The 26,077-nt window shown below is 38.4% G+C and overlaps 1 protein-coding gene across 2 annotated transcripts in view; it reads left to right on the forward strand.

Annotated features, from left to right (window-relative positions):
• DGKI (diacylglycerol kinase iota) overlaps positions 1-26,077 on the forward strand; it is a 436,008-nt gene that overhangs the window by 314,918 nt on the left and 95,013 nt on the right. For both annotated transcript variants that reach the window (XM_063099453.1, XM_063099454.1), the window contains one exon: positions 228-328. In XM_063099453.1, coding sequence (XP_062955523.1) covers positions 228-328 — 101 coding nt within the window. The remainder of the gene's footprint in view (positions 1-227; positions 329-26,077) is intronic.

A 26,077-nucleotide genomic window follows, 5' to 3' on the forward strand; every position in this document is an offset into this window, starting at 1 on the left:
TTTGTGTTTATTTTCATGTTCTTACCTAAATTCCAGAAGTTTTAGGTTTCTGAAGAAGTGTTCTTCAGAGAATTGGTGTATTCTGCTAGAGAACCCATAATTCTGGTTTGAATGTGAACTTTTTCTTCTAAGCATGAAGAGATGACACTGCCCCTAGACCCTCCATGTGCATGACTCCCAAGTCTGCTCTCTCATTTGTATCTGACCACTCGGTTCTTGTTTTGCAGTCCCCAGTCTGTCCCAGAACGCCTGAGGATCCGGGTGAACAAAATCAGTTTACAAGACTATGAAGGATTCCACTATGACAAAGAGAAACTCCGAGAAGCTTGTAAGTTGGAAGTGCCTAATCGATTTCATGTGATCCGCCTGTCTTCAACTTCTTGATCCTTCCTGGTTTGATGGGTAGCTTCATTGGTCCTTGTGTCTGAAAATCGTGGCCAGAGAAGGGAAGGGAAGCATAGCAACACGTAAACCCCAAGTCAGAATCTCATGTAGGGGCTGGAGAAAGTGAAACTGGAAAAGGAAAGCAGCAGAATAAAATTATGAATTTATTCTGCTGGAGATTTCAGGTCAGGATCTCTCAGTTTATTTACCACTTTACTGTCAGGTTTGCCTAAAATGAGAAAAACAAAAAGTTGGTGATATCTCATGGTGTAGTGATATCCAGAAAACTCTTGCGATGACACAAGTCTCTTCCTGGAGTCTGCATTATTGAGTACTGTCCTAATTCTTCATGTGTGTGTGACAGAGTTATCCATGAAGGCACATGCAGCACGTCTAGCTATTATACTGTTGTGCAGTGTCAGAGAAAGGCCAATGGGATATACAGAATGTTATGATGATAAGTGATTCATTGATAATGAGGTTCCTTTATTTCTGAAATCTTAAATCAACATATGAATTCCTTCTTAAGGTTCATGTTTTCCTCATGCTTCCTTGAACATATAGTTAATTCTTAGTTTGCCCCATCAGTCGATCAGCTTTGGGTAATTTTTGCACTCTGGTCAGTATTTTAGATCCCTGTCTGTATCGTGATATATGAGGTAGTGGGTAAAGTAAGCCAGAAGAAATTAAGACCATGGGTGTGTTAGATGTTAGGATTCTGGGCTCCTTCATAGTGTGGGGGCCAATAGTCAAGTGCAATGGTCAGAGAACACATGGAAGACCAGTGTTCAAGGGAACAGGCAAGGGTGCCAGTGGAAATAGAGGAATTTTATATAGGACCAAAGATTTATGAATTCAAATCCAAAATGGTCTCCCAGTGTGAACCTGCCTAGAAGTGTAGAAGAGGCAGTTAGTTAAAACTCGCAGGACTGGAGTAAGGGGAGCAGTCCTGGAATAGTGACTTCTGAGCTCTGATTCCTGATACTGTGAGCTGGAGTGAGGTTTAGTGAATGGAAATCCTGAAATCCAAGGACAATCTCAGGGGTGGGTTCAGGAGCTTTTAGGATCTGGAGTTGGCAGTGAGCAAGGATCTATTTCCCTGGTGGCCCAATCACTGAAGGTACTATAATAGCCAAATTCCTTGTCCTCCCCTAATATTATTCCCTGTTTTAGTTTTATAGCTAAAATATGCTTGATTGTAAGGAATGTCTACAGGTTATATAGAGGGTTGACAGCTAAATGCATTTCTGAGCTCTGTGACTGCAGTTTGCCATCCTGCCAGCTCTTCCTGTGTGGGTGGGAGACTTAGTTGCTCTGTAGCTAAAGTTGTAGAAAGCCCCTTAACCACATCACCCGTCTCCATGATCCACTTTTGCCCACCTGATGAAGCCCCCTACCCAAAGCCCCTTATCCACCTTTAACCACCTGGCAAAGACCCTAATTTGGAGGACTCTGCCTGGGTACAGACAGAGCCAATAGAAAAGCTTGCTCGCTTGCTCAAGAAAGGTATATAACCTCAACTCTGCCTGCCTTCAGGGCCCAGGTTGTTGGAATGTGAGCTCCCCTGGGACTGCTAGCATAATAAATCATCTGACTTCCCCGGTTCTCCAAGTGTCTGCGTTTTCCTTGGCGACTTCTGCTGCAACACTACTAGAAAATTCTGTGTGAAATTTCTACCTTCTCAATTGTCTCAGCTACTTCAGCTTCCTCAGCTCTTTCAGTTGTCCACCCTTCCGTTAAGCATCAATACCCTATACTTGCTCCCCAGCTTCTCACTTCTGTATCTCACTGTCATTTCCTTCGGTGGGAAAGTTTGGGCTGTAGGAGGAGCAGTTCTCTGAATGTCTGCATTTCTTCCTTCTATAAACCTATACAGTCATGTGTCATCGAATGATGGGGAAACATTTTGAGAAATGCATTTTTAAGTGATTTTGTCATTGTGTGAACATCATAGGGTTTACTTAACAAAACTCGATGGTATAGTCTGCTACATGCGTAGGCTATATATTGTAGACATTATAATCTTATGGGAGTACCATTGAATGTGCAGTTTGTCATTGACTGAAATGTCATTATGCAGTGCATGACTGAATTACATTTTCTAACATAAGTGAGATTATAAGTGACAGACTAGCACAAAATCTAATTAACCCATAAAGTGATGGACGTATATTTTTGCAATGGGAAGTGTAGTTACAATGTAAATTAAATAAACCTTTAAAGGCTACTAATTATAAAGAACAGTGTTTTATGTTCTTTCTTATTTTAGACTTCCAAACAAATAGCTTACAGTTTTTAAAAATAAAAAAAGATAATAGACCTCAAGTAATATTTTGCAGCTCACCATCAATTCTGAAAAAAGTCAGTTTGGAATGAGGATGCATTTGAAATTTGTGGCTGAAATGAGATTTAAGGCTTATTTTTGACTTTCAATGATGTATTCTGTCTTTTCTGTGGCATTACCTGTCCACCATTGCCAGGGGTAATTGTGATTTGAGTTTTCACAAGAAGATGACATTTCCTGGGAAGTGCTTTTCTCGTTACATCTTATGTGATAAAACTTCTGTGTGAGGAAGCTTCTTAAATCAAATTGGGAGAAGTAACTTGGCATAAATATAAGTCCCATAAATTCAGCAGTGTCTTTGGGACACAAAAGAACAAAGAAACTCTCAAAGGGGTCTTAAAGGAGTTATTCTAAAGATTTAAAGATTCATTTCAAAGATTTAGGTTTGAAGAAAACAATGTATTAATTGGAAGTAAAAGTGGCTAACTCAGTCATTCTACTTTTTAATATATGGTGATGACGCATCCAACCTGTGGTTGTTCAGGAAAGTTTCTCCTTTGAGTTATGGATTTGTTCTTACTCATTCTTGCTGTCTTGCCTGGCTCTAATTTGCAACTGACTACAGATTCCTGGGAAAGCTGACAGAGCTCAAATTGAGTATAAAGGCAAAAACCAGTACAAGTCCATATGTGATGTGCATGCCGAAATAGATATGTTATTTCAGAAGCATTAATTAAATGAAGTTCATAGAACACATCTAGATAAGAGATTCTAGGAATGTATTCTGACTTGCATCCCAGAACGACAAAGGTAGTGAATCTTCTTAGGCCATTCATTTATTGACAACAGTCAAAGTCTGAGCTAGAGTAGTAGTGTTTAAAAAATTAGTAGGTTTAAGAAATTAGTTCCCTTTCTTGCTTATATACCCAGTGATTTCTTCAGGCACCATGTGGCTGTTTGCCGTCATTGTTTAATAGAATCTTGCTCATGTGTCTGGATCGTTGTTCGTATTATATTACAAGCTCAAATGTTTGTTGTCTAACAAAGCCCTGCTTCCATCTGTAATGCAGGGTTCCCTGATAGTACAGGATGGCAGCTCTTTTAATTGCTTTGCTTATTTTAGCATAAAGATGACTATACTACTTCAAATACTTCCCATTGCCTTCCATTTAGCCCCATCTCACCTGGGGGCATTCCTGCTAAAATAATGGCATGGTGTGAGTCCTGGATAGTTCCTCCCTCAGCTCTTGCTGGTAAATTTTAGACTTACTTAAAACACATAGAGTCTTTCTTACTGGATATGATTTATTAACCCTCAGGAGAATGGTGATGATTTGCAAGAGGGGAAAGTCTAGTAAAGAGAAAGTAGCCATATTAAAAAAAACTTAAAGAAAACTTATAATAATGACAGCAGAAAATCACTCCCATAAACTTAATGAGTTATATATAAATGAGTCTTTAATAAAGCATGTGCAGTAGTTCCCCCTTGTCTGCAGTTTCGCTTTCCTTGATTTCATTTACTCACAGCCAACTGTGGTTCAAAAATATTAAATGGAAGATTCTGGAAATAAACAATTTATAAGTTTTAAATCACGCAATGTTTTGAGTAGTGTGATGAAATCTCAGTTTGTCCTGCTCCATCTTGCCTGGGTAGTGAATCCTCCCTTTGTCCAGCATATCCGCACTGTAGACACTGCTCCACCTGTTAGTCATTTAGTAGCCAGCTGGGTTATTAGATTGACTATTGCAATATTGCAGTGCTTGTGTGTAACCCTTATTTTACCTAATGATGGCCCCAAAGCATGAGAGTAGTGATGCTGGCAATTCAGATATGACAAAAAGAAGCTGTAAAGCACTTTCTTTAAATGAAAAGGTGAAGGTTCTCGATTTAAGAAAGAAAGAAAATATTGTATGCTGAGGTTGCTGAGATCCGTGGTAAGAACGAATCTTCTATTGTTGAGTTGTGAAGAAGGAAAAAAGAGATGGTGCTAATTTTGCCATTGCACCTCAAACAGCAAAAATATATTTAGGGTTTGGTACCATCCATGGTTTCAGGCATCCCCAGGGGGGTCTTGGAACTACAGTAATTAATCATATAGTCTAGACAAAGAATAACCAGTTTTTGAAAATCTGTTGTATTTCTAACCCCCCAAAAGATTTATTGACATATTACATATATTTTTATATTTAAAATACCTTCATACCATCTAAAATTTAACTCTATCACATGGAAACTGGTTAAGCCATTCTTTTGGCATTAACTTACTCTGCACTTTTAAATTGCCAAGATAATTCACACAAGTTTAGGGCCTAAAACACAAACAGTAAAAATCAGTTTGGAGCCAGTTGAAAACAGATCTAGTCTATAAAGATAGGAGGAGGCTAACATTTGTTGTATATCAAACATAGTGTTGAGAAATGGTGTTACATACATTTTAGTATAATAGATATTACCTGGATGTATGTAACATATAATGTATAATTCGAGGGCACTTCAAAAAGTTTGTGGAAAAACAGTTGAAAGATAGTACGGTCTTTCTATAAACTTTTTTTTTTTTTTTTTTTTTGTCGTTTTTTTCGTGACCGGCACTCAGCCAGTGAGTGCACCGGTCATTCCTATATAGGATCCGAACCCGCGGCAGGAGCGTCGCCACGCTCCCAGCGCAGCACTCTACTGAGTGCGCCATGGGCTTGGCCCTTTCTATAAACTTTTGAAGTACTCTCGTGTCTCAGTATATTAAGACTAATGATACTAAATTATACTTTAATTAGGTATTTAGGCATTTACCCTAATGAAATTTCCTTGTTTAGTGATTTAGTAGAAAAGTCAGAAATGCTTGTGTTTAGATCTCAGTTGCAACCTTGACAAAGTAAGTTAATTTCTCTGATGATCAAATCTCTTATCTCTAAAATGAGAGTATAATTGCAGCCTCAGAGAGTGCTGAGGGTTAAATGGAATCTTGTACATGAAACCCCTGGTGTGAAGTTTGGCACATTATCATTCTCTCCAAAACTGGTAGCTGTGATTATTGTGGTTGCTGTTGTCAGGGAGGCCCTACGGTCAAACTGCCATCTGTCTGCAGGTCCATGAAGACAGGCCCGACCTCCCATGTGCAGAGCTCTTCCAGGTTGAGGCAGCACACTTCAAACTGCACATGCCACCACCCTCCAACCTACTTTCTCACTTACAAAAATGGAATTGAAAAAGCTAATAAACATCACAAAAGGATTTGGGGAAGAAAATGTAATTCATCACTCAATTTACTTTTATGATGTCTGCTAGTATAAGAGTCTGCTGTGATGACAAGATACTTAAACCTATGAAGCGTGTAAATACTATACTCCCATATTTAATGATCTGGCCAGATTTCTACAAATTTCCTTCCTTAAGTACTAATACATTCTCTTTAGTGCATCATCTGGTATCCATTACTGAATTTTTAAAATAGGCTTTTTATTTTGGAATAATTTTAGATTTACAAAAAAGTTCTAAAGATAATATATGAAGGTTCTTTATACCCATCACCTCCCATCACCTAGTTTTTCCCATTGATAAACACTTTGTATTACCTTGATACATTTGTCAGAGGAACTGATAATGTTACATTACTATTAACTAAACTTTTGGATTTTCTATTCCAGGATATAATCCAGTGCACCATACTGCATTGAGTTGGCATATCTTCCCAGTATGCTCTGGTCTGTGACAGTTTCTCAGCTTTCCATTTTATTTGTTAAAAATGACTCTGATGGTCTTGAGGAATACTAGACAGGTATCCTGGACAATATCCTCCCATCTGGCTTTGTCTGTTGTTTTACTCATAATTAGACTGGAGTTATAGGTTTTTGGAAGAAGAATGAAGCTGAGCTGGAGGACTCGTCCTCTTGTCTCCTGATATCAGAGCTTACCTGATATCCACGTGGAATCCCAAGCGATATTAACCTGATCACTTGGTTAAGGTGGTATTTGCCAGGTTCCTTGACTGTAACATTACTATTTTTTTTTTCCTTTCCCTACTCTGTTCTTTGGGAGTGAGTCACTAAGTCTAACCCATGCTCAAAAAGGAAGGCAGTGGATCACTGGATTCTTATTGCTTCCAGTTTCCAGATTTGACCTCAATTGAATCCGATAAATATGCCAAAATGATAGAGCCATTCAACCATTCACACATTCATACTTTCAACTACTACATATTTGCATCAATTATACATTAGATACCATGCTGTATGCTAGACATTGAAAGATGCAACTAGAACATCAAATAATTTATTCAATGCACATTTACCAAGTCCTTACTGTGAGCAAACCGTGGTTGGAAACAAACAAACAAAAAAACCCAACCAATTAGTCTCTGATTTGCTGGAGCTTTTCCTCATGTGATAAGGACTGTGATAGGTAGGGCTATGGAAACAATATGTACTTATTTTCCCAACAAACATCATTTAAGTAATGAAAGGAAGAGATAAAATATATAAGAATGAGAGAAGCAGGCTAACCACTAATGAGCTGTGTGACCTTGGGCAGTGCATTTGTCTTCTTCAGGCTTCAGTTTCCTTATCTGCTAAATGCAGTAGTTAAACTGGGTATTTCCTAAGAGCATATTATAATATAATAGATGGATAGCACTATAGAAATTACATAGGATTTAGAATTTTTCCTTAATAAAGTTTTTAAAGCCCCAGCATCACCCATAATGAATATGAGCATTAGAAAATTGTGTAAGTGCATTTTGCTTTACGAGTTTGCTAAAAACACTGATTTCTTTTTCTATTGATTGCTCCATCTAAAATTGAATCTTTCTCCCTCATTTAACAAGTTGACAACAGGACTGTTGAGTAGAGATTAGGCCTCCCTTTGAAGGAGGAAGAAATTCCAATTTGGAATGTGTCTGAGGTGTTAAATGATGTCAGTTTGTCCTTTGAAGGGCATTGTCTGTCCTTTTGCAAGTGTGTTTATATGTATTCCTATTTTCACAAGTTGACATTTACCCAGTGTTTTCTGCTTAGTTTTCTTTTTACTGTCCTTTTCTATCTTTTGTCTATATTTTATACTTATTTTATTAAAAATATAGTAACTAATAATAGTTAACACATATTGTACTATTGCTGGGAGCTAGGAAATGTCTTAACTTTTGTACATATCGCATGTAATTCTTCTACATCCCTGTGTAATAGGTAGTATTATTATCCCCATTTTATAAATAAAGCAACTGAGGCACAGAAAACTTATGGAAACTGTCTAAGGGCTGGCATTCTGAATACTTATTTAATCATTACGTTGTCTGTTTCCTACAAGTAGTACTTCTTATTTTCTTATATAAAATATCATTAATAGCATAAACAAAAATTATATTTCAGTCTTTCACAGTAATATTTCAAATGCTCTTTTATGTTAAACTGACTTTACCTTAATTTACTATATCCTGGTTTGTTGAACAAGTTTCTGTTTTGGATCTCCCTCTAACCCCAGATAAACCATTTCCTATCCCTCTCCATCCATTTGGAAATTCAACAAATATTTATTGACAGCTTATCACATTTCTGGTACTATTTCAAGTGAAGGGGGTACTGAAAAGTACTTTCCCTTGTAGAGTTTATATTCCAGTGGAAGAGACTGACAAATAAATTAATATAATATAGCAGTAAGTGCTATAAAGGAAAATAAAGCAGGATGGCAAAGGATTCTGTTTTTGATAAGGTGACAAGAAAGAGACTTTCTGAAGAGGTGACATTTAAGCAGAGACCTGGAAGCAAAGAGCACACACATGTGCATTTCTGCACATGGATTTCTGGGGGAGGGGTAGCCCCAGGCAGAGGGAATGGCAGGTGCTAAGGCCAAACATCTTTGATGTGTTTCCTGAACAGCAAGAAAGTCCATGTGGCTGGAACTCAGTTAGTGGGGTGGAGAGGGGTAGGAAGTGATTTTGATGTTATAGGAATGAACCAGAACATGGGGGGCTTGTAGGCCATGAAGAAGGCTTCAGATTTTATTTAGAGTGTGATGAGAAGGTGTTGGAACTATTTGAGAAGAAGCATAACATGCCCAGATTTATTCTGAATAAATCTGGCTGCTGAGTGGAGAACTGACTGTCAGGCGTCAGGTTGCAAGGGTGGCAATAGGGCAACAGATTCAAAGCTAATATAATATTGCAAGTGAGAGGTGGTAACAGTGAGGAAGTTCAAGTATTAGAGTTGGAGAGAAACAGTTGGATTCTGGACACATCTTGGAGGTAATGCTGGTAGGATGAGATGATGGATTAGCTGCACTGCTTAAGAGTGAAAAATGACTCTAGATGGCCCCTGAGGTTTTGACCTTGGCAACTTGGTAAATAGAAGTAGGGGAGATATTCAGGACCCAGCAGAGGAGACCAAAAGGAAGCGTAGAATGAGCCAAAAAACCAGCAGGAGAGCTTGTTCTTCGGAAGCCAAGAGAAGAAAATATCTCATGAAAGAAAGAGTATAAGTGTCAAAAGTTCCAGAGAGATTGATTAAGAGGAACACTAAGAAATGGTCATTGGATTTGGGTAGAGGGTGGTTATTAGTAACCTCACAAGAGGTTGTGGAGTGAAAAGGTGAAGGGGAATGCAGTGAGTTCATGTGCAAGTGGGAGTGAAGGATGTCATTGAGCATAGATTACCCTTTTGAGGAGTTTAACTGTGAAAGGGAGGAGAGAACTGGGAACGGAATGGTGGCTGGAAATGGATGTGGGATGAGGATTATTTTTTTCTGATTTGTAAGATAGTACAGGGGTGTGTATGCCGATGGTCCCAATCTGCTAGAGTGGGAGAACTTGCTTCAGGAGAGTGGGGGCCAGCTGCGGAGCAGTACCCTTGAGTAGGTGGTGAGATGGGATCTGGGGCGTGGAGTGGCCTCCACAGTGCAGTGAGAGAAGGCAGAGGAGTGGGCACAGATGCAGGTACAAAAGTGGGTTCGGTACTGGGGAGAAGCAGAAGTTCTGATTATTTTCTTAGTGAAGCAAGCCTACTAGCTGAAAGTAGGGAAGGGAGAGTATCAGTGTCCGGGAAGAGAGGAGAAAATTTGAAATAGTTGAAGAGGCAGACAACGAGGAAGGGGCCTGGGCAGGATTGCTGAGCACTTTAGAGAGGGATCGTTGGATTCACTGGCTTTTCATAAGCACATAGAGCCTGACCTTCCAGTTCCTGGGGGTCTTGGTTTAGAGATGAGTATACTGTCTTTCTAATTTCAAAGGACTCTGATGCCGGGGAATATCGGGCTAAAAGATGATCTTAATATAAATTCCTTTGTTATCTAATTCTGCTAATTATCCAAAGCCTTGCTTTGCTTGTAAGAAAATAAGATGTGCTTCCAGAGCTGTGCTCTACTAGAAGTTAATAATGTCAGGTATCAGACTATGAAATGGGCCTAAAGTGTTGCTAATGATGTTCACTCCTTCCTTCACTGTTAAAACTTAGCCTTTGGTAATGAGAGCAATGAATTGGAGGTACATCCTTAAATCTCTGCCCGAAAGAGTATTTTCCCTTTTTGTCAGTTAATTTTATGTAACAGACACACAGTAATGGTGAATTCTCACTGCTTATACACCAACCTAGTCCATTTCATTGTTATCTTACTATGTTGACAATTCTGGGATTGTGAGTTCAGATGGTAGTTAAGTTTCTTTTTGAAGGCTTTCTTCTAAGATCTTTGTATACAATTATTGCTTTTTCATTCATAATGTTAATGTGTGAGTGGGGCAATGTCAGCTGCTACAGCATCCTGACCATCAATTTTAATGATAACACCCAGTATTTGCAAAGTGCATTGTGGTTACCAGAGGGCAGTTGTATATGCTGGTCACCTGCATTATCACAGAGACACTTAGAAAGATTGTCTCACACAAGGTCCCATTGTTGCAACAGGATTTTAATAAGAAATTACATCTTTTCTCTCCTAATCCAGTGTGCTTTCTAGTACACAACCTACTTCTTTGTAAAGACATAGCTATATGCTTATAGAAATGTGTTCTTGAGAAGGATTTGGGATCATGATTCTTGTCATAAGCTGGGTACCCTTGGAAACAGACTCTGTCTGAGACTAGGTTTTGTGTGCAGGAGGTTTCCTGGGAATTTCCCAAGAGGAAACCACAGCTGTGCAGGGTGAGGAAGGTAGGCCTGGGCAGAGGGAGAGGTTGAGCTCTGATGCAGTTGCAACAAGGGACTCCCGCAGGGACCTGTGCTTCTGAGATAACCATTTAGAGTTGTCCCAATTGAGGCAAGGATTATTGGATACAGGCCAGGCTCCCACCTGGGAAGGGACAAACCTTAAGTGAGGTGTAGCATACTTCCTGCAGAGGGAAGCAGCTGTGAGCTGTCAGCAGACTTCCAGCAGCTGGGGGAGAGTGCCTCCATCCTAACAGGGATCTGGGTGGCTGTTCAGTTCTGAAAGCACAGTCTTGGCTGTGTAACTAGACACCAGTTTTTTGAACTAAGGCCAAAAGGTGAAATAGAAGGAACCACACAAGTATTAAAATCCTTGAGTTCACTCATTTATTTCTTCATTTAACAACTGTCTGTTAAACAACTATGTATCAAACACGCACTGTTACAGTAGGTACTGGGGATTCAGCTTAAATGAACACTAGCCCCCAGGTTTTTCTCTTTGTGTATTTTGGTCTAGCCTGTCTATTATTCCACATTCAGGGAATTGGAATATAGGTTAATTACTTTCTTAGAAATGTCTGAATTAGCAAAGTAAAATGGAAACCTAAAATGTGAATGCTGACCTTTTCTTAGAAGTTCTTTTAGGCATGAACTATTTGCTAAGCCAAATAATCTCGATTTGGAATTTGAGTAATTAAAAGTAGAAACCTAAATGCAAGGCAATCTAAAGGTCAGGCGATTTCAAGCCTAGCACTGTAGTCAGTAGAGACAACTTCAGAGTTGAATTCTCAACAAGATGGTTATTCCCTTCGGTATGTCCATCTAATTTATTGGTAACAGAACCAAGGACAGAAATGTGAGCTAGGCTGAAAATAACCTCTTTGCAGACTGACTCAAAATCACAATTTTATGTGCTAGTTACATGGATAAGAGCTGCAGGCCTTTCATAGTCCATACTGGTGGACAACACTCTTTCTTAATACCTAGTGGGTTTCCTGAATTACTGGTCCATTGCCACTCTCCTGGAGTCACCTATAAGCAGAATTAGAGGTGTCCCTACATGGTCAGATGCCATGGACATGTTTGCTTGAGACTGTCCTACTTGACATCTCTGCATGGCAGCTGTCTATGTGTAATTTGTTTTTTTTCTTCCAGAAAGAGACTTGGAGCCCCTTCAGCTGATTTTAGTAAATCTTTCTGTCATTAATTCTCCACATGTATCTAATCAACTCAGAAATTCAGGGTTGCATGATTGAATGTGTCCCCAGCATCTATTTATTAGTGACTTTGCCCATCATCATACAATGTAATAGACAGTATGATATTGAAATTGAGAGAGAGATTTGGGCAGTGTCTCTAAACATCATTTTGAGTATTTAAGTTTGGGATGTTGTTATGAATCTTTGCTTTTCGGAACTTAATATCTCATCTTGATTTTCACATTTATTTGGCTGGCCCGGCCATGTAGTCAATATTCCAGTGTCACAGTCAAATATTTGTTGTCTCCCTCCCAAGTACTTAAATGCTGACAGTAAATTATCGGTAGTGATTCTTCCCTGTATCTAAGAATTTTGTAAATATTTATTTACTTATAGACCTATGTGGAAAAAATCATGTTTTTTTTTTTTTTTTCCAATTGTCAAGTGCATTCTAGGACCTCACATTTAAAAGCTTCTATCACATTTAACACTGGGAATGATCTCCAAGGAATCCTATAAATCACTTTATTGTATGAATTTCATTGCACATGACATTAGGAATCTTCATTGAAGTGGAATTCTCTCCATCAAAAGTAGACATTTATAGCACTGTTGGTAAACTTTTTTATGAAGCTGGAAGATAATGACATTTCATAGCACTGTTGGATCTGGACCTTTGGTTCCTACTGTGTATTAGAAGAGAGAAGCATTTGGATCTTCTGCCCATACTTTCTCCTGCACTGTCACTGGTAATCCATGAATGACAGTCATCAGAAGTAGGAAAAAGTAAAACTAATGCAATTATAAACAGTGTCCATGATTGGGATTTATTCTCCATCTGACTCCTTTCATCTATGTTCAGAAGACTGGGCTTTAACATCTCCTTTTTCCATGGATTTTCTTTCTCACTTCTGCTTTTCCAGTTATCCTGTCCTGTATGATGATGGTTTGGAAAGAGGAAAAGAAAAGAATCTATTAGCGACTAACTCTTGAGGGTGTGTGGTCTGGGTTTGCATGGATGTCTGGGGAGCCACAGTGTTCCCTTTCCTCCTTCCTCTGCTCTTTGATCTCCAGCCTTCAGAGTATTCTTTCCCCAGTTCTGTCTGTAAGGCATTCTAACTCAGAAACCCTTTTCTGGTATTTTCAGTGTTATCAAGTTGCCTTTGAAGCATTCGTAGGGGGTCTTTGTCATCCATCATTACAGTGTCCACTTCATTTTATCTTATTTTCACAGTTTCTTTCTCTCTGATGCCTCTTCACTCTCTTGCACTCTCTCCAGCTCAGCAGGGCACAAGTTCACAGGACACACAGGCAAGTGTGTCAGAGGGTTGTAACTCCACGGCCAAGCAAAACACCTGCGGGTCACCCTGGCTCCTTCTGCCTCTCACCATCCAGTTGATTGCAGAGGAGCTGAGTCTTTGGTCTTAATCTCTCTCTCATGTGTCTCTCCGGTCTTATTTCTTCTGCCACTCCTTTATTCCAGACTTCACCATTGCTTCACCGTTGCTCATCTCACTCACTACAGGAACTTCCTAGCTCAACCTCTGGCCACTCACTTATCTTCCATCAATTTGTCTTCCACGTTGCTGCCAAAGGTTTTTTTTTTTTTTTTTTTAATTTTATTTTGTCGATATACATTGTGGCTGATTATTGCTCCCCATCACCAAAACCTCCCTCCCTCCTCCCTCCCCCCCCCCCAACAATGTCTTTTCTGTTTGCTTGTCGTATCAACTTCAAATAATTGTAGTTGTTATATCTTCTTCCCCCCCCCGGTTTGTGTGTGTGTGTGTGTGTGTGTGTGTGAATTTATATATATTAATTTTTAGCTCCCACCAATAAGTGAGAACATGTGGTATTTCTCTTTCTGTGCCTGACTTGTTTCACTTAATATAATTCTCTCAAGGTCCATCCATGTTGTTGCAAATGGCAGTATTTCATTTGTTTTTATAGCTGAGTAGTATTCCATTGTGTAGATGTACCACATTTTCCGTATCCACTCATCCGATGATGGCTGCCAAAGGTTTTTGTAAAATGTTATCAAAGAAAAAGGTGGGAGACTTTTAAGCACTGGATGAGCTTGTGGAAAAGTCCTGGGGGAAGTTGGTGGGAGGTGAGTCACTGTAATTAGGCCATCTGTGTTTACCATTGATTCTTATTCCCAATAATTAGTTAGGTTCCTATCCTCCCACAGAGACTCAGAGATAGCAGCACTGTCTTTTATGACATTTTTCAAAAGGATACCTCTTAGCTTCTTGAGAAAAACATTCCTGGGCTGTAAAACTGGCAAGTGGCTGGGAGAAGATTTACATCTCAAAGAGGCAGAGAAAGAACTTACAATTGGAAGTTTGCTAGAAAAAAAGTTCTAAGAAACGATATCAGGGGCCTGTAGTCAGGAAGAAACCTGTCTGAAGTTCGGTCAACATTAAGGCTGTCTTGGTCAACATAAATCAGAAACCTTCATCCTCTGTTGGAAACACATTAGCATCTTCCCACCCTTTTGATGATAAAGTCTTAATTTCTCAGTACAAAAAAATCAAGCCTCTGTCCTCAGCCTCACTCCACTTGGCACCTACCTTCCTAATTCCTAAACATTTGCTTCTTTTCGTGCCTTGGTTTCTTAGAGACTAACGGTGTTCTAAGACTTAGACAATTTCCTTTGTCTGAAAAACTCCTGTTTCTCTTGTCAAACTACTGTATTTTCTTCATCTGAGAGACAGCTCCTCATGGAAGTACGTCTGGTCCTAGGGAATGTGTAGCTCTTCTGGATCCTAAACACGTGTATTACTTGTCTACCAGAATTCCTGTCACAGAGATGTCATCAGCAGGATGTTTTTTATGTGCTCTCCCCTCCCCCAGGTCAGCAAACTCCTTGAGGACAGGAACTGTGTCTTACTCAGTATCATGTGACCAACTCCTGGCACTAGGGTTGTCCCTTGCACAAGAAAGTCCTTAAAAAGTGTTTGCTGAAATGATTAAGTGAATGACTTACAGACCTGAAAAATATTTTGGCACACTTCCTTGTATATACAGTAGACATTTGCCAAATTAAATGAAGATAGAAACCATAAGATGCCATTCCAAATTATCAATGCCATAAGCGTTTAAAAGGCTTTTTTAAAAAGTGAGTTGCATGTTCGTTGGGTTGCCTTCTCAGGTAGTCTACTATTGTGATAAAAAGCAGAATTTGATCTGTAATTTGAAAACCCATTTGTAGAGAACCTGCTAATTTCTAGAAAGCACACCTCAGAAATCTTATCCTCAAATAGAATGCAATGAACCCTGCATAGTTTACTTTTATCTTGTGGGCAAAGCCTGGCTTAGTTTGGGCTTGGGAGTTCAACTCTAGGATCATTTTAATCACAAGAACCAGGGGCTGTGAAACCTCTGATAGACATGCATGGCATGGCAAGGTAGAAAGTTCTTAGGGTGTCATGTTTCCTTTTGAATGCTGATATGCCTGCTAGTTGCCCCTCGTTGGTCCCAGGTGAGCAGCGCACAGTTAATGATGACAGGTTGTTGTAGAATGGACTGTGGCCCGCAGCGGGGGAAAATTGGATTGAAATATTGCCAACTCATTCTGTCTAATTATTATCAGCCATCAAGTAAGAATTTTAGTTTTCTGGTAACCTTGGTGCATTTGGAATTAATGAGGTAAAGTGGAAAGATTCCACATGTCCCCCCACAACCTCCTTTAGGGCTTTCTTTTTTTCCCCTAGACCCTGCTTCCTCTCCTTGATTTTTACTTTTAATCTCTTAGTTCCATCATCTCTGTGACTTCCTAAATAGTGTTTATGCTATTACTAAGTAGTTAACATTTATTTTTCTATGTCAGTATTATCTGATATCAGCAAAGTATCTGTCTATAAAAAGCCCAGTGTTTCAGTGTTTTTCTTTTCTCTTGATTTTCCTGTTTTTTTAATAGCCTTTATTTTTTAGAGCAGTTTTAAGTTTCCAGAAAAATTAGATGGAAAGTACAAGAAGTTCCTTGTATCCCCTTACTCCCATCCTGACTCCACATATTCAGAATTTCCCCTATTATTAACATCCTGCATTAGTGTGCTATAATTGTTACAATTGATAAAATCATATTAATACATTATTGTTAAGTAAAGTTTATAGTTCACATTAGGATTTATTCTTGTGTCCTGTAGTTCTATGGGTTTTCCCAAATGTGTATCCACTATTACAGTATCATACAGAGTAGTTTCACTGCCCTGAAAATAACCTGTGCTGTACCTTTTCATCTCTCCCTCTCTCTCGTCAACCCCTGGCAACCACTGGTCCTTTTACTGTCTCCATAGTTTTGCCTTTTCCAGAATGTCATATAGCTGAAATCACACAGTATCTAGTCTTTTCAGACTGGCATCTTTTACTTAGCCATATACATTTAAAATTCCTCCATGTCTTTTCATTGCTTGATAGTTCATTTTCTTTTGTTGCTGAATGAATACTCCATTGTATCACAGTTTGCTTATCCATGTACCTACTCAAGGTCATCTTGATTGCTTCCAAGTTCTGGCAATTATGAATAAAGATGCTGTAAACATTCTTGTGCAGATTTTTGCGTGGACATAATTTTTAACTCCATTGGGTAAATACCAAGGATTGTGTGATAAGAGCATATTTAGTTTCATAAGAAACTGCCCAGCTGTCTTCCAAAGTGACTGTACCGTTTGGCATTCCCACTAGCAATGACTAGAGTGCTTGCTGCTCTGCGTCCCCACCAGCATTTGGTGGTGGTAGTTTTTGTGGTTTTACCATTCTATTTGGTGTGTAGTGGCATCTCATTGTTCATTTAATTTGCAGTTCTCTAATGACAAAGATGTTGAGCACCATTTGATGTGTTTGTTTTGCTATCTATATCTTTTTTAGTCAGTTGCTTGTTCAGATATTTTGCCCATTTTTTCATTGGCTCTATTATTGTCGTGTTTTAAGAATTCTATGTATTTTTTAAATACCAATCTTTTATCAAGCATGTGTTTTGCAAAGATTTTCTCCCAGTCTGTGGCTTACCTTTTCATTTTCTTAAGTTCTTTCACAGAAGTTTTAATTTTAACAAAGTCTGACTTACCGTTTTTTTTTTCTTTTGTGGATCATGTTTTTGATGTTGTATCTAAACTATCATCGCCAAACCCACATGTACCTAGTTTTTCTCTTATGCTATTTTCTAGAGAATAGTTTCTTTTTTAGGCTATTGGCTTCTTAATACTACATATAGGTTGATAAAAAGATAGCAAGTACTTGATATAAACTCTATTGATTATTTCAATAAATCTAAAATTGATTCTTAAGAAAATGTCAAGTTTTTAAAATTGTGTTTCTGAATAGTGTTATAAAATTTATTCTAAGGTTATTATCTATAGTTTGATGATTTACCATATTGTTTGATGCTCTTTTCTGTTTTGACTTTTTAACCCTGTGGTTACATTTATTATTCTTTTCAGAAAGTGATAACCTTTTTTAAAGCCTCAACAGAGCCTCTGCAGTTCTAACATTTTTATGTGTATATTTAGAACTTAAAACCCAATCTTCGCAGAGCCTTGCAGTTTCTGAGAGGCTTTTCTCTAAGGTATCACACCTTTCAGTGATCACATTGAAGATAGTTTTGTTTGTGCTTTGAGTAGTTAAATGGCCCCATTTGGCTGCAGTTCTGTTTTAACAGGAGTTGCACTGTAATAGCAAAAGTGTCAGATAATTAAATCTTCTCTTTAAAAAAAAAAAAAAACGCTGAGCTCTCAGCCCTTTATTTCCACAGTGATATCATGTTGAACACATCATGGCACCTCACAGAGAATGAATTAACTGCTGTGAGTTTTCTCCCTTTTTATAATCCCATTGACAGTTCCACATGGACTTAGTGTCCCAGGTGACTTCTTCTTGCTTTGGCTCTGAGAACCTTTGCTTATGTCATAAAGCAGCCAGCTGGCATTCCCCTCATCTCCTTGTAGGTTTGGTTGATTCTTTTACTTACATGCTTTAGTTTAGGCTCTAGCCATTAGAAGCTTTGGTGCGATACATTATCTGTTATAAATGTTCTCACGTATGGTCTGCTGAAATTGCTTTGAGAATTTATGAATGGCCAGTACAGGCTGCTAATAGAATTAGGAAGAAAAGGTGATGAATTTAATGGCGCTTAGAGGAGTGACTATGGGATGGATTTGCTGATAGTATGTGCTTTTCAGGCAGTGACTTAATAGTCCTAACCCAGAGACGTAAGTGCCGTGATCTCTCTCATCACATACGAGGGATTTTCAAAAAGTTTGTGAAAAGATTCTGACTGTTTTTCAATTCTATTTTTCCACAACTTTCTGAGGTACCCTCATAGAGCCTTTATATACTATATTGCAAAAAAAAAAAAAATCAAAGGCAGGCTAAGTTCATTGAGGAAGCAAAATGACCAAAAGAACCTGTAATTATGATTTTCCTGAATATAGTTATTTACTAAGGATAATTAGATGTCAGAATGAATGGTATGAGAATACCTCTCATAGCTAAATACCAAATTGATAATGTCCAGTGCTAGCCAGACTGGAAACTACTGTTTAGTAAACACTATCAGAAATCCTTGACTATCTTGTGCACCTGATATAATGAACTTTTCACACCCCAAGGGAGAGCGTGGGTTTTGTTTAATGTTTAGTTTATGTTAAACTAATGCTCTTTAGTTCAGTATTGGAAATTCTAATGTAAGGATTTTAATAGCAGAAGGAGTCATGTGACTTTCTATAACAGTTCTGATTAAAGTCTGGCATGTGCTTGTCATTTCTACTGTCCCAATTATGATTAGTATCTGCTCGCCATTTTACAGTTGCATTTCTTTGTAAAGTAAGCACCACTCACTTTCATTCTGTGACCCCTAAATTACAGACAAGACTGTACAGCAAGCCTGTCAGCAGTTCTTGTAAGCTTGACTCATGGTCTATAAGTCCCCCAGAACGGGGGCCTTCTGGAAAAGGAGAGGAGTGGGGAGCCTTTAAGAGTGACCCCACTCTTGCCAGCTGTGTTCATGAAGACATGAGTGACTGTCCCGCTCCTTTGTCCGGGCCTGGCATTGTTTACCTGCGCCCTGCCTCCCACCTGTCTGCAGCCTTTCCCCAGCGCTTGCAAAGCTCTACACAAGGGATTCGTGCTTCCGTCCTCACTCCTCAGTCAGCCTGTCACCTGTCTCTGCCTTCGCTTCTCTGAGTTCAGCATTGAAAACCCTAGAAAGTCCACCCTTTTGTGTGGCCCGTGTTTGATGGAAAGTAGGCATAGTTCAGAGACAGGGGCTCTGGAGAGAGAGAAGCCTAGGATGGAAGCCGAGTTGTTCCACCGAGTAGTTGTAACTTTTAGGGTTTCTTTCCTAATCTTACTGAGACTCAGTTTCCTCATTTTAAAAATAAGAATAATGATACCCACCTCTCAGGATTGTGGCAAAGATTATGTAACACAGTAAAACTGGTCCATTATTCACATGAACGTACGTTATTTTCTCTGCCCTTTTCTCTTCGCCCTCCTTCCCCTTTCTGCTCGTTTTCCTGGCTCTTCCTCCTCTTCCTCCTCTTCCCCTCCGTCTCCTCCTTCGTATCATAGAATCATTATTATCATTTTCTGTTCATCCAGATTTATTCCACCCATGCCTGGATTGATCATATTATATCATGTTATACAGTATAAGCCCTTACGGCATGACTCAAGATTAAGTGTCTCTAATATAGCATGCTATGATAACGTGTCTTTAATACAGCATGCTAACATAAAGACACGTATATTAATTAGGTCATGCTCCCAGAGCGCAGGAATAGAAAAAGTCTGTTCTAGCCTAGCTGGCTTTTGCAGAGGTGGAGTATAATTCACTAATATAAGAAAATAGATGACTTTAGCCACTCTGCTTCCCCTCTCAGCGTGTTCCTTCTCTGAAGCCCCAGGCTTATGCTCAGAGCAGCTGGCATGAGATGAGTGCTCCTAGCTCAGTCCTACATCTGGGAACTCATGAAGTTCGCATTTGCATTAACCTCAGATTCCTATCCATTGTGGATTTTCATTGGCCTCAACACAGTTAAGCACATCCCCAAGGTTGTACCAGAATAAAATTTGCTTTGGAGATTCCTGGGAGGGGCAGTTTATCTCAGAGTTGGTCCGCAAGGTTGTTTTGTCTTTCTTCAACCAAATAATTAATTCACTCGAGGAAACTTTGTGATTGTCTTTTGCATCATACCTCCTGATCTTTGGAAAATATTTTAAAAGTTGTTTGTTTTAAACTCTAGGCACCTTCCATTATAGCCTTTAACAACTTTGGTTTTTAAAGTTTTGGGCAATTCACTCTCATATATAGGGCACCTGAGCTTGGTTTATTCCCTGACTCTGCTTGGCATTTGTAGTGAAATAAATATTTTAGAAATTATATTTGATATGTTTTCTTTTAGTGCATGTATACTTTAAAATTTTCTTATAGATAAAAAAGTACACTTGTGGATTTGTTGCTAGAAGATTTTGAATTTGCCGAAGATCAAGAGTGCTAATTTATGCATTGTTTGGCATAATTTTGCATAATGAGTTCATGTAGTCCTAACTTCAAGTATAGAAGACAAAATTAATTAGTATGGCCTGTAGGCATTTTATTTCAAACATAAAATCCAGAACATGCACATGTGAAATGTGTAATGGATTTCTCAACCAATTAATTTAATCACATTCTGGATTATGGGACATTTAAACAAACTGAAACAGGGAAAGGGGGTTCATGGAGGTTATGGTGAAGCCTTAGAGGGGAACCAGAGCAGGATTCATGTTTTGGCTGGAGGGAAGTAATTGGTAGTATAATTTTCTCAGGGCTGAGGATCACCAGTTAACTCTACAGTTAGAAGGAATGGGCTTCTTTAAATTTTTTTGCTTCACTATGATCTAACTTTTGCTCTCAGGAATAGGTTATGGCAGAGCACATCTGGAGGTGTTAGAGTGTTAATATATATATTTGAAACTGGTTCAGGCTTTCATGGGCTTTTTATTCTTGAGTGAAAAAATAACTGTACAGGAGTTGTGAGAATCTTAGTGATGATGGCTTTCCCTACATCTGTCTCTTGAGTCACCGAGCTCTAGTTGTTTGGTAGGCCAATACATCTGTCATCCTGGGATCTTCTAGCCCCATCCTCTTGGAGATTTTCTTTTCTTCTGTTCTTCATTGGATTTCCCATTTCTTATATCCCATGCATTCCTAATTCTTGTTGCAAATTCAATTTTTGTTGGGACAAATAATCCAGGAGCTTCTTGATTGAGGGTGTGTCCTTTATTCAACTCCTGGACTTGTTTGTTGGTTTGAATTATGTGTGAAAGTCTTAGAATTTTGAAGGCATGTTTCATTGCCTCCCTTACTGTATGGTTGCCTTTGAAAAGTTCAAAACCCTTTCAATTTTTGTTCCTTTGTATGCGATCTGATTTTTCCCATCTGGAAGCTTGTAAACTCTTCTGTTTATTACCAGTATTTTTAAATTTCAAAATAAAGTGTCTTAATAGTGTTGTGTCATTATTGTGCTGGACTCTGGGTCATTTCAATTTGGAAACTAATGTTCCTCAGTTCTAGGAAATATTCTTGATTTTATTTTCTGGTAATTCTATTTTCTCTTGTTTTTGGAGCTCCTATTATTTGGATGTTGAACCTCTTTGCCTAGACTTCTACTTTTCTTAGCTTTTCCTCCTATTTTTCATTTTTTAAAATATTTTTACTTTACTTTTGTGGAGATCTTAAGTTTATCTTTTAACTTTTCTATTGAACTCTCTATTTATTATAGCAAATTTTTATTTTCAAAATGTTTTGTTCTTATTTCATTGTTCTCTGAATGATTCTCCTTTTTCTTCATATTCTTCATCTTCTTTTAATATGATATTTCTATTTCATGGGTGGAGCATTTTCTTTTAACTCCCTGAGGATATTAAAGATTTTTAAAAACCTTTTTCCTCCTTGTCAGTTGCATTTTATTCTATTTTTGTTTTGATTTCTAGGTTCTGCATTAGAGAGATTTTTCAGTTTTCTGGTAATTTTTGCCTTTCTGCTCATTATTAAAAATGAGAAACATAAAAGCTGACTGGAAGTTCTGAGCTCATGGGTTAAGCATATTGACTTTGAGCTTCAGTGTGGGCAAACTAGGTGAACTATTTCTTGAGAACAACTAATTAGTGCTCCCCTTAGGCCTATGTGAGAGGTGACCCTTCTTCAGAGGGCCCTGTTATGGCCTTTTCTGGCTTTGTCCTGCTTAACAGGATGATGTGTCTGCAGTGCTAAGGAAAAATGCTCACCTGCAGCTTGCTCTACCCCTTTCTGAACTATGCTTTAGGTTTTCAGAATTCATACTCTAACAGTCCTAAGCCTGCTTCTACGACCTGCACAGGCTGCTGCTTCTGGTCTGGTCTCTCAGAGGCACTGCACAGTGTTCATAAGACTAAACCCCTTGGGGGCAGCTGTTTGCATGGGCTTTGGAGAAAGCTTAGAGGTGTAGTCTGGAATATCCATGTGCATATGCACAAGACCCTCAGTGTTTTGGATGGAGCTAGGGAATGGAAAGGGAAGGGAGTCTGGCTATGGGCCATAAATTCTATGTTCTGTCCCAACACTACATGGAGTACCAAAACTATGAATTTTAATACTTTGTCAGGTCTCTATGAAGGAATGTTTGTCAAGGTAGGAAGATGTGACATATTTTATTTAACAGGTTTGGGACTTAATGTTAGGCTTACAAATATATAGATATGTGGAATGCAGGCCTTTATGTTCTTGCCTCGGGTCTTACAAATGTTAGGGGTGGGTCTGCCCCCATGCTAATATATGGGTTTGTCAGATTCCCCAGAGAAGAGTCTTTCAGTCTCTTTCCAAGAAGGTATGATTCTGGCTGCCAGCTTTTGGGGAGCCCAGTGGGGGAAGAAAGCTGAAGATTACTGCATTCTGCAGGTGGTTAATTAATCCTCATTTCTGTAAGGTAACTGCACTTGCCAAGAGTGGGTAGTGGGGATCTAGTAATTTATCATCGAGTATTCCTATTTTAGATGCACACGTTATTCTCTGTTCCTGAGGCATCTGGTACTGACAGTTTTTACAGTGTAAATTGTGTTGGCTCTTATCCATCCCCACCCATGGTTTAGGATTGGACTCTGTAGGGGCTCTGGGTCAATTACCAATTTATCATCTGCTTCATCTGTTACTATTTACTCCTCTCTGTTTCTCCTCATTTTTATTGGTTTATGTCTTTTAAAAATCCATTTACTGTATTTAGAAGTGTTTCTGGTTAGAGAGAAGTATGTGTGTTAAATTTGGCATCTTAGTCTAGAAACCAGCCTGTTCTTTTTACTTAATTAGAACTTGTAAATTCCATTTTATCCCTGCAATAAAAGTTCCATTATGTAGGTTGAATATTAACTGATGCTTACTGGAATAAAGCAAAGTCTCTGTGACCAAAATAAGATGAATCTTCAAGATCAGAGGTAGTGATACCAATGCTCAGGTCATAAGCACCCTCACTGCTCCTAACTGAAATGGAGGAAACTTCAATGACGTTTCGCAGTGGGTTATTAATAGTGTGAAAGGAAGGTGGTAATTTTCCACAAGTTTCTGTTTTCTCTTCTCCATGTAAAGTCCCAAATGGAAGTGTCAGGATACAATATTTTTGTACTACAGTTATTTTTCCCATTGCAGAAAGAGTGGAAATTAGTTTTAATTTAGCAGGAATATAACTTATAGAATGACTGCTAGCTAACTGTTGTAGTACTATGGTAGATTAAAAGATGGAAGATTGGGTGTATCTATTTTCTAGCTAAAATACTCAATAGACAGTGAACGGAGTGAGGAAGAACTAGCATTGGTGTTTCAGTAATTCATCTTTACATGTAGTGTTGCATTTAATCTTCACTAAGTCCTATAAGATGTCTATTCTAAACACCACAGTCTTTAAACCAAGGCTCAGAGGAATTGAGTAACTTGCAAGACTAGGTAGCTAACTTGAATAATTTAAGACCAAAACAGTGCTGGGATTTTAATCTAGAAGTGAATGACTGCAAATCCTTTCTACAGTGTACTGCTACCTTAATAGAACTAACTTGACAATTGTTAGAAATCATATGAAATTGCGGTGAAGGATGCTGCCTCTTTTTCTTTTTTTTCTTCTTTTATTCCCCCAATTAATAGCTCAATCAAAAGCAGTACTCTTACTAAGCTCCTTGAGGAATAGGCCAAGTTGTTGATTTTATACCGATAGTAGAAATGAATGACACGTCTTTGAAAACTTTTCCCTAGCTATTCCTTCTTGATTCCAGATGTTAAATATCCAATCTGTAATAGTAGTTTAAAATATCTGCTATCAAAAACATTGAATTTATACTTGGATCAGACTAACTCCAGGCATTGATAATAGTAGAAAATCAGAGGTATTGACAGGATTTCTATAAAATATATCTGCTAATTTAAGCAAACAGATAAATATTGATTATAATTTACTTCTTGACATTTGCACATCTGAAATTAAGAGAAATTACCATTAAGCAAGATTCCAGTGTGATCTCTCATGTTAACGGTATTTCATTTCCACAACCTTTGGAATATCTAGGCCAAAATTCTAGCTTTTGTCATCATTCCTCAAGTATTATAAATCCTTATTCTACTCCTACCTTGGTGGATCACCCTATTTGGATCTACTTAGTAGTCAAGCTGAGGATGCTTACTTTAATTGGAATTTTAAGGGATCTCCTTATTGAATTTCTCTTCTATTCCCTTCAAAGATGCATGATTGCCATGCTGAAAACTTTTCTGATGCTTCTGTCTTCAAAAAGAAGAGAAAAATATTCTTCCGGGTTATTATTTCCCCAAGTATATGACACGTGCAGGGTTCCTCAGCCTTCTGCTTGCTGACTCTCTTGCGTAGCTTCTAAAATCAGTAGGCAAAAGGAAGCTCCAACCCAGAGCACAGTCTCTACTTCTCTAAGCCCTTGCTGCTTTGCCTGCCCTGGAAGACATACCTGAAAGACACACTTTCCCTTTCACAGTTGAACAGGCCCTAAGCCTTTTTCCCTCCCTCTTTTCACAAGCATTTGTTGAATATCTACCATTTCTTTACCAGGCATTGGGAAAGTGAAGGTAATCAAGCCGTACTCACTCACAGGCTTCCGTAATTTTACAAGGGGATGGATGCTTTAAAGCTCATTGTATAGAGGACTTCAGGAACCTGAAGGAATGTCGGTCGGTCGTACGGATTAGATCTCCCTAGTGGAAACTAATCTAGGAGGTAATATTGAGAAACAAGCTCTGTTTCTTCATATCACCCCTGCTCCTCTATCTAAAAGATGAAATGGGGCTCCGCATCTTTCCGAGAGCCGAAAATCTGCCCCCAGGCAAAAATTAGTTCTTCTCTCCAAAAGCTTTCAAATGACTAAGTTCATGCATTTAATACAGCCAATGTTACATGTGTTATTTTTTTGTTCACGTGTATGTCTTCTCTACCACTTTGAAAGTTTCTCAATTTTTTTTCATGAATTTTAAATATATCTTATTCTGTGTATTATTAATTTTTAAAACTAGCAATTTGCATCTTCAGACCCATTTATTGATGATTAGGCTTTAAAAATAAATTTGGCTGGCTGGTTAGCTTAGTTGGTCAGAATGTGGTGCTGATAATACTAAGGTCTAGGTTTCAATCCCTGTACTTGCCAGCCACCAAAATACATACATACATATAAATAAATGCAATGAGTGAAAGATTTTTTAAAAATTCTTTCTGAACCACTGTAACATTATCTGCTTGCTAGTTTCTAGTTCGTTAATTCACGATTTTGAAAATTTTTATTAATTCATGAATTTAATAGTGTAACTGTACTTTTAAAATAAGAAATATGCACATACATATTTTTAAGCTTTGGGAAGGCGGCTACTTCTCAGTATTTCAGAATCTTATGATTATGGCTGAAGTAGGAGGTTCTGTCCACTAAAACCAGTGTGTGACATTTCCTACTACCTGAGTAGGGTAACTTATAAGGTACGTAATTTAGCTTTTCCTAATTTGTTTCCTGAGGCCCTGCAGTTGTCACAGTTACACTGACCATCTTTAAAATCAGTTGGATTTTTAAGCTGTACA

The sequence above is a fragment of the Cynocephalus volans genome, chromosome 6 (genome assembly GCF_027409185.1).
Source record: "Cynocephalus volans isolate mCynVol1 chromosome 6, mCynVol1.pri, whole genome shotgun sequence".
NCBI classification, from domain to species: domain Eukaryota; kingdom Metazoa; phylum Chordata; class Mammalia; order Dermoptera; family Cynocephalidae; genus Cynocephalus; species Cynocephalus volans.